The sequence below is a fragment of the Pundamilia nyererei genome, unplaced genomic scaffold (assembly GCF_000239375.1).
Source record: "Pundamilia nyererei isolate P.nyererei 1_Seehausen unplaced genomic scaffold, PunNye1.0 scaffold00008, whole genome shotgun sequence".
Classification (NCBI taxonomy): Eukaryota; Metazoa; Chordata; class Actinopteri; order Cichliformes; family Cichlidae; genus Pundamilia; species Pundamilia nyererei.
The window spans coordinates 5,274,744-5,284,556 of NW_005187409.1; the positions used below are offsets into that span (position 1 = coordinate 5,274,744).

The window sequence follows — 9,813 nt, forward strand, 5'->3', positions numbered from 1 at the left end:
GAAGAAAAACAGTGGGGATAAAGGAAAAAGAAGCAAGGCTACAGGGACTGAGAAAAATGAAGAGAGGGGAGAGTCTGAGGGCGGGGATGGGAGGGGTGGGGTTGGTGCCAGATTTGCCTGAACCTAAACAGGAATTAATCCAATAATCGCTTGGAAATGTTTTGCATATTTCTTCATTCTTCTCGTGTACATAACAGACTATCATCCCGTTCAGCTCCATGTGAGACCTGCAGACCTATGAAGGCCATCGTACACACAACCGCACATAACAGACAAAAAAGAAAAACAGCACTGCTGTAGCGTTAGTACACGTGATAGCCAGACAGTCCGTCACAAATGTCAGCGCTGCTATAGGTTTCGTCACCAATTCAGCTGATTCGCTCTCTTCTAGACGTTAAAGCGCACACAATTCAAACATCCAAGAGCCTGAGAGTGAGTAAATTAAGTGCCAGCATTTGTAGCTGAGAGGAAGAAGACTTATACTTGTAATGTAATCCGTTTCTCATCAGTTCCTTCTGTCTTTGTTTCTTTTTGATCTGCTCCTTTCAGTCACCACATGTTGAACACAGTATGATCTAGCGTGTTACCGCTCATCACGAACACATCTGGTTGGGCTTAAGCTTCACTCAGGCTCTTGCCTTTTGAAAATTGGCTCTGTAGCTGATTTGCAACTTCATCTTTAGGCTTTGCTACTTCTTTACCCCCAGTTTTTATGTCACCAAAAAGGGAATTTGTTTGCCAAACAATGACAAAGGTCATTTAATTAACTTTCCAGAAATCTTTTTTTCTGTAGTCTGTCATTTCTTACATTTTAAAACCTTCTTGCAATTAATGGGATCAATTATGCTTAGAAAAATTGCCAAAACCTTGTTTTTTGTAAACGTTTTGTCTAATTAATACATTGAATTTATGTTATCATCACCATTATAAAAGATCCATATTTAATTTAACCTGCCTTGCAATAGATTAATGCATCTCTGCATGTATCCAACACGTAAGACATGTCTGAGTGGTAGGGTGAGCACCTATCCTCAGTATTTCTGATCGCTGACCTCTTTGGAATTTGTCTGTGTGTAATGTTTAATATGAATCATGATTATCTCAACACAAGGAGGGCATTTCTGTCCATTGGTTTGTTTTAAAAGTAGAGTTCGCCGTTTGATTGCAGAGGCAGTAGTTTTTCTTTTCTCTACCTTTTTGTTTGACTGTGTGTTTGATGATGAAGGTTCCTGCTATTATGGCTGTTATGACTAAATACACTTAAAAAATTCATTTGATATCCATCTACATATGGTGGCTGATTACTGGGAGCGAAGAAGCTTTCCTGCTGTTATTGTGTAATGCTACTTCTCTTAATGCTGGAAGTGGAAAATGAACTTGACACATAAACTGTCTCTTTCTCTCACCAGCACCGGTTATGCCGTTCTGTTTAACCACACAGTATGTATTATGTCTGGACAGCACGAGCTTAACCAGCAATCACCAACAAAATGTCGTTTGTTGGAATATTTCTGCGTTCACTGGTGTTTCAAAACACAGAATAAGTGTTCGTGCTAAGGGAAGCTAAGTGTTGCCTCCAGCTCCTTTCATATTGCAAAGATGACTCTTAGCAGTAATAGGAGTATGTTGCAAAACTCAATTAACACACACTTGATGGCATTAATTACAACAGAAGCTATGAGCTTTTGTAACATGGAGAACATGAATGGACACCTCTAAAGCCGTGGCCAGTAACCACTGATGCTGTGGACCTTTTGCGTGCTTTCATCTTAGACTTCATCACCTCCCAGTGTCACATCAAACATGCGAGACTGAAAGCTGGTGCTGAGTGCACACTTCAGCTTCTTGATTTGGTTACCCAGCATCTGAGGGGGGATGTCAGGCTGCTACGAAATTTATCTAAATTACATTCTAATGAGGCGGCTATAAACACTTCCAAAGCAGCAGGTGATGAGATATTCACTGCTACGACAGAGCATCTCTTCGTTAGCAGTAATTTCAGCGAATGTGCAGAAACAAAAAATGCAAAAAGTAGCACCTTGAAGTTGTAGTCCTTTAAGAAAATGCTATTACTGACATCTGGAGATTATGCGACACCGATGTCTGTGCTTCTAAGCAAGAGCTCTGCTTAACAGCTGCCTGGAGAATTAACTCACTATCCTGCAGTTCTGCAGTGCCACATTTCTGGCTTTAACAGTGCTTGCACTTGTTGCCATTTTTGCTCCTATAATATGCACCCTGCTTGCCCAAGGGAAGCTTACCTTTCCCCCTTAATGTGAAAGACATAATTGAGTGGCAGTGTAGCTCCCAGCGTACACAGCAGGAGGAGGAAATAATATGAAGGCTAATTCAGAAGTCAAAAATCAAACGGATGGATTTAGGGGTCAAAAGGGCAACTGAGTGCAATTATTTAGTGGTGCTGATTAACAGCCAGGCTCGCTGGGGCATTGCAGAAGACTGGTCAATAACATCAGTAACATATGATTAAAAACTCAACTCAAACCAGTGGAAGTCACAAGCACTTGTCATGAGCAGGGAGAAGATTTTAAGTTAACTGCTACTGCCACTTGTGAGCTGAGCTCGAGCTTGGAATATGGATGGCCTACTCCTTGACTTGGGCTTGATTGAGGATTTCAAAGTCAAGAAACTTCAAAGCCTTGGCTGGGGAACGTTTAAACGAGCCACAGCCAGCTTTGAATCAGAAAGGAAGCGGGACTAACTACTTACAGTAAACTCTCCCACAGCTTGAAAAGAATGAGCAGACTAACACTAGTGTAAATAAACACCACAGGGTTAAATCTGTGAAAGGAGGAATTTGGGTGACATGCTGGTGCAAAACTGTAGGAGGCAGCCAAAGTTTGGCAGCGCTCATCTGTAATGCAGACTGTGGACCTGCATTTTCACTGAATTCAAATAGATGGATTCAAAGCAATCACTGGTGCTGTGTTCACCTCAGAGACCTGATGAGATAGATTTTTGTTGCACATGAATGTTAACAATGTCTCCTGAAATGTACTCTTACGCCCAGCCTTTTTGCACAGTAGAGTGACACAAAGGCCAAATGTGCTGTGAGGCCACAGAAATACATCCCTATGTGAAACATCGCAACATCCACCTACAGCACTGCACTTAAACTTCACCGACTCTTCTGCTAAGGTGTTCGTTTCTTTCTGAGTGCAGCACAATTCAATTTATTTGACAAAAATCAAATCATGGCAACACCCATGCACCCCTGGAATGAGTTTAAAGTATGGGCAAATACGTGCACAAAGTTACCTCTAGTCAAGTTATCTCTAACAGTCTACAGGCCAAATACATGAGCCTGAATCGTTACTAAGAATTCAGCAAATTGAGTATCTGCAAATTGAATATTAACAAGTACTGGTTTCACTGCTTGATTCTGCTAATTTAGTGGTCTACCACCTTGATAATACATCCATCCATTTACTGCTTCTCATCCACGTCCAGGTCAAGGGAGCAGCCTAAGTAGGGAAGCCCAGAACTTCCTCTCACTAGCCACCTCTACCACATCATCCGGGGGAACCCCGAGATGTTCCCAGGCCAGCCAAGAGATACAATCTTGGGTCTACCCCAGCACTTCCTCCCAGTAAGACATCCATGAGTCATCAGGTGCTGAAACTACTTTAGCTGGCTCCTTTCGCCTTAAAAATCCACTTTAATAAACATTTAACTTTTCAAGAAAAGTTGTTGAATTGATGTAGAATACAAAATTGGTGTGTTGAGATACACTGAAATGTAGTACCATGGAGCTCTGTGAACGTATACTAGACGTGTCCAACAAATATGAGAGTTGACAGGCTCCTCTCTGACACCAGGACATGCTAATCATTTATTGGCATACAAAATGCTTACTTTCTAAAGTTTTGGAGGCTGCAAGGTTTGCTTTATTTCGACCCCTCCGCCTGTCAGTTTAATTTGCTCTGCGTCAGAAATTTAAGGTGTTATTATACCATCCCACAGTACATAAATGTCCTGACACGGCTGTATGAGTGCAGATCAACCGTCTCCACTAAAGACACACCTAGTATGAGTTAGTCATAGGTTCATTAGTAAACAAATACAAGTTAGAAAAACAATTTCTCTTTAGAAAAGGATTCTAACACAAAAGACACACACATGTGCTCAATACAAACTCATGATAAAAGTTTTTAGGCCAGCTGAATGATGCTGACTCCTTTAGGCCTTTAGTGATGGAATTAGCTCCAGCTTGTGCCTTTCTCTGTTGTTTTTCACCCTGATTCAGCAGTCCCAGTCTTTACTCATGCCCTCTGAAAAAGCTCAGTGGCCACAGGGAATGCCAGCTCATCGACTATTATAATGACGGCCCTCCCTATTGGTCTCCTTCTCTCTCTGCCCTTCTCACCAGCACAATATTCCAATTGTCCCTCTCTTTCTCTCTCTCTCTCTCTTTTTGATCTGTCTTTCAGCCCTTCTTGCAGAATAAAGGCTGTATGATGCAATATTTATGGCAGTGAAAGTTCACAGTCAACAAAATTGCCCATTCCCAAGGCAAGAGTGACCGGATTAATGATTTTATTGTGTAGCAAACTGCAAACAAATGTATTATAATAAATGGTGCATGTTGTATGAGACATCTGTGTTCAGACGAGAACAGCTTTAGCAGTAAATCACAATGTTTTAGTCAAATTAGTTGCAGGTTGTGACTCACCGTACTCCACAAACACAGAAGTGAAAAAACACAAAATCGGTGCAGTGCACTGAAATTGTTGGTGATGACCTTATTAGGGACTAACCTTGAGTTTGTCAAAACGTTCAGTGAGGGAGGACACCTGGTGCTCTCTGTGGCGTCCCACGAGCTTGCAGAGGGCACAAATGAGCTGGTCATCCACCAAGCAGTACATGTTGACCTTCTCGTTCTCATGCTCCAGGCAGGTCAAGCCACGGATGTGGGTGTCTGGCACTGGCTCCACCAAGCGGTGGCTGGTGAAGGGCTTCTTGTTGGGGTGTGTTGCACGCAGGCAGCGGTCACAGTACGATACCTCACATGTCACGCAAGTCTTGACGGCCTCGCGTGGCGGATCCTGCTCACAGAACTGGCAGCTGATCCGTGGATCCATTTTAGCAACAACAGCTGGGCTGTGGTTAGCGTTGGTGTGGTTGATGTGATTGGTGTGGTTGGCGTGCTGGTGGGAGTGGCTGGAAGTGGCCGGGCTGCTACGAGCGCTGCCTCCACTTGTGCCACCGCCGCCGCCAATCGTTCCAGCTATTGTACCGCTAATGGTGGCGGTGTAGGGTCGCTGCGGCTGCAGGCGACGGCTCTCGGTGGGAGAATTGGGGCCGCTAAGGGAGGCCTTTTGAAAGCGGTCAATGATGTTCTGCAACGTCACATTGCGCTTAAGGCCCTCCAGGCCGCGGTGATTCAGCGTGATGACGTAACGACAGGTGGGACACTGAAAGGCAGAAATGGATTCGAGGGGCTTGCTGGTGGAGCAGTGAGACACCAGGATGCGGTGAGCACAGTTAAAGCACAGACTGTGGGCACAAGGCAAGAGCAGAGGATCTTCAAACAACTCCAGGCAGATCGGGCAGGTCAGCTCAGACTCCAGTGTTTCCATCTTCAGTTAAACCAATCTAAAGGTGACATCAAATCCCACGGAAGCTGGCCAATTACCTATGTGGAGAATAAATGAAGATATTATCAATTAAAAAGGCCTCTAATTAGGAATTATATTTCTTCTTGAGCAAGTGAAGGCAAGATAATTTCACTTCTAAAGCACAGACAATTAAAGCATTTTTTTTATTTAACAGGTCATAAAGAAATACACACAAGAACACATTCACCCATTTACCCTGAGCTAGCTGTGAGTGGCTTCATGTAAGTTTGACTGAACTGGACAGATTTAGCAAAAACATCACTATTACACACATTTCCATGTGCTGGTAAATATGACCTCCTCTCCTTGCACAACAACTCATTTCCCTCAGTGGAACCTTTGATGCGATTCCTCTCGCAGAGCTATATAAAAAGAGAGAATACAGGCTGACCGAATCAAAAGAACAGGTTAAAATTAATGGAGTGAACAGCAGAGAAAAGGAGAGACAGATGTCCAGCAGCAGAGGACAGAGAAACTTGTAGAAGGACTTTAACACCTTGACACTTTGTAGCTTTTATAGTAAGATCAGCTTGACTTATCAAGCAACAACTTCAAGGAAACTTTAACTTGATCGAAGCAGCAAACGGTGGAAACAGCTAAGCAAGAAAATTGATTTCAGATCCTCCTCCTTGTTCTCCAAGCACTTCAAATCTCAGCACCTTGCGGCCTGCCTATCAAGCTGTCTCCCCTGGGTGGCCTTAAAATCACTGACATGAGAAATCACTAATAACCGCCATCCCTCTCTTCCCCCATGGCTCTCTGTCCTTAAAAAGAAACAAGGCAGGCAGCGTGAAACTGCAGCATTAAACCATGCAACCTCAGGAAGCCGACAGTGACAATTTCACTGAGCAAGGTTGTTCCTAATAGACTGCCCTCGTCTCCCCCTGTGGTGTTCTGCAGGTTGTAACTAATTATGATGCTCTAAAACACGCTATGAAGAAAGGTCAGGAATCACAAGGGAGACCAAGTAAGATCTAGACAGATCTACCTTAGTCTTCCTCCAACATTGCAAAAAAAAGTGAGAATGTGTTGTGAATGAAACTCATGAGCACGAGTGTTGACAATAAGTGCTTATCAGTAGTTTCATTGAGTAACGGTGCATTCCGCCTGCTGTATTTCCTAGAATTCCAGGCTTAATAACTATCACTTGACAAAAGTGACTTTAAGCACAGCCTGCCAAACAGCCTTTTTGAAGCACTGACGGCTCTTTGTCGATTCAAACAATGTTATTTGAAACATGGGGGAATATTTTTTAAAGCCTCAGAGATGGTTTGGCACAGTGTAAACTGCAAAAGCTTTACAAAGTATTACACGTCCCATTTGACAAATAAAAGTAGGAGTTCCTCACGTGAGAGATACTAAACCAAGCCGACTGTATTGAAACAATTACATGAATATAAATAAGTTGTTGATGCAAGTTCATGTTCTAAAAGCATGCATTGTGATAAGTGCATTTGTTATGAATGCAACCAGTTAAGCTTGAATGCAGAGGGAAAATAAAGTTCACAGCTTCCTGTCAAAGCATGTTGAATCGAGGAGTGACCTGTGGCCACCCCGGCCCACATGTAACAACATCAATGTGCAAAGACTCTGTTCTAACTTGGTAGTGTTCAATTAGTATAATTTCTACAGAATTGTAAAATTATGAACCATGCCTAATCTCTGGAAACGGCAAAATAGAACAGCTGAAGATGAGCCAAAAAAACAAAAACAAAACAAACTGAAAAAGGGAGCTCAAAGGCTTAAACTCGTTTGCACTCCCAAAAGTCTCCACCTCTTCTGCGGCACCAGAAACAATGCCCCAACACTGAGCTGCGTTGAAAGCAAACATGATTTAAGCAGTTGTTGCAGTGCCTGGGAAAGGCACTCAGATGAAGAAAGCAGTTATATGCATGCAGCTGCTTTGTTACAAAATTCATTATCTGGAAAAGAAATAAATAACTACCCTCAGCCAATCATGCAGATATTATGCTGATAAAAGGCAAAGGGCATTGGACTTGTGTGCGAATAAGTTGAGCGTGTATGGGAAAATACATTTCAGGTATGAGTCTCTGAGTATGCTGTAGTTACACGTGTACATGCACCTAATATCCTCCTGCAATATTTCACCTTGGCTGTTATTTATCAGGTACTGTATGAGGTTGTTATCGCATCGCCCAGCCGTATCTGGTATAAAGAAAAAGCATGTTTAGCAGCGAGGCACCACTGAGTGCACCAACATAATGTTTGGCTTTGTCATGCCAACAGCAGAACAAATTTATCTCCAGCGTATCAGGTTGATAACAAAAAAGGTAGATTACTGGAAATATCTAGAGAAATGGGATGTAAGGAGAAGGTTATGCAGTGAGGCAAGGACAATTTCCAACTTCCAGAACCTGTTGATGGCAGTGAAGGTTGCTGGCCCCAAGTCTCAAATGACAAATGGGACATAAGTCTTTAGCTTTGACACTATATATAACAGCCAGTTACAAATCACAGCTGACCTTTTTATTTATGATTTGATAGAAATATTAAATATACAAGTTTTACTGCTTTCTACTAGTAATCTTAATTCAGAATAGTTGTAAATAAATTTAAAAGCAGATTAGTTCTGAGAACAGACACGGGGTAAGCAACAGATCAGCTGCACTGACTGTTTCAGTGGTATAAATCAACATCAGGAAACATCAGGGTGCAAACATTCATTAAGTGGCTCTGCACAGACATGCACAGATGATCAGTCACAGCAGATCATCTGCCTCCATCTCGCCATGTACCTAGCATGCACTTCTGTCACACTGTCCTCCTTCACTACACCTCAAACCTCCTCTGAGATCTTTCTCTTTTCCTCCTGGCTGACAGCTCCATATTCTGCATCTTCTTCATCCAGTGTATCCACTATCCCTCCTCTGCACATGTCCAAACCCTCTCAGCCTTACCTCTGTACTTTGTCTCCAAACTGCTCAACCTGAGCCGTCACACTCATTTCTAATCTTGTCCATCCTGCTCACCAACAGTGAAATTCTTAACACCTTCTACTCGGCCCGCTCAAATTTTGCCTCCTGTCTTATCATATATCAGTATTATCATTAGTAGTAGTATATAATCAATCAGGATAGCTGTTACTGCATTTCATCCTTTTTCATCAGTAGTATTTGACAAATTAAACTAAGGAGAAGTCACACAACAGGCACGGTTCCTTTCTCACTGAAATAAACTACAAGTCACTCTGCAAAGATGCTTTAGGAATGTAAATCTGTCAAGAGAGCTGTATAATAACTAACAAAAGAAAATTGGTTTTCAGATACTAATCAATACTAACAGCAAATCGGATTAGATACTCATTTGCAACAGTATTGACACCAACAGTGTTGCCTTCGCCTCCTCCAGATGATACACAGTTTCACACTTCACCACTGCAGACAAGCAGGCACGCGGTCCCTCCTCTCACTAGCAGCTCAAGTAGTAATAAAATGATAATGATAATGCGGGAGCAGCAAACGTTATCAGTCTTGCCTGTCGGTAACATTAATGGATGGTTTTCACTTAACCGGACAAACATTTGTATGTATCTAAAAAGTGCTATGCTCTCTTAAAATCCCATTCTAAAGCTGAGAAAAGTCTACCAGCAACTAGAGAGAAGAGGCACTTGCTAAATCTGATTTGATCAGCAACAAAATCTACTGCCGAGTCACCAGAATCAGTCAGACAGCATTATCTAATTTTTACTTTAAAAAAGCCTCTTAATTCTTTTTATTCTTTTCCCCTTTTTTTGGTATAAAAATATTGCGTATTGCACATGTTCCTGGGCATCAGTTTCGACTTTGAAATTCTAGCACCGTGACATCCATAAAACAGAGTCTGAACCCTCAATTATTGAGCACATCAGATCGCATATGAGTGCATGACCATTAAACTGCGTATTTTATCAACATTTAATTCAACTGTTGACTGAATCAGCAGTGTCACTTTATTCCCTGGGACAGAGCTCAGCAGTGTTCCTTATGCTGATGCTAATGTGACTGTGTTTAACGGAGCATGGGGTTATAATTAACACCAAGCTTTAACACACCATCAACAGCCCCATTAAGCTTTAGCTATGTCACTCTGGGGAAACAATGCTGGCTATGATGGGAGTCACTAAGGGACTCAATTCCTAGCCTCATGGTAAATGCGGCTGCTCTGCAGACAGGCTGGC

General features: G+C 42.3%; 1 protein-coding gene across 5 annotated transcripts in view; it reads right to left on the reverse strand.

The window, feature by feature from the left end:
• mid2 (midline 2) overlaps positions 1-9,813 on the reverse strand; it is a 150,659-nt gene that overhangs the window by 76,342 nt on the left and 64,504 nt on the right. For all 5 annotated transcript variants that reach the window (XM_005723114.1, XM_005723116.1, XM_013908266.1 and 2 more), the window contains exon 2: positions 4,776-5,653. In XM_005723114.1, coding sequence (XP_005723171.1) covers positions 4,776-5,597 — 822 coding nt within the window. In that variant the 5' untranslated portion in view covers positions 5,598-5,653. The remainder of the gene's footprint in view (positions 1-4,775; positions 5,654-9,813) is intronic.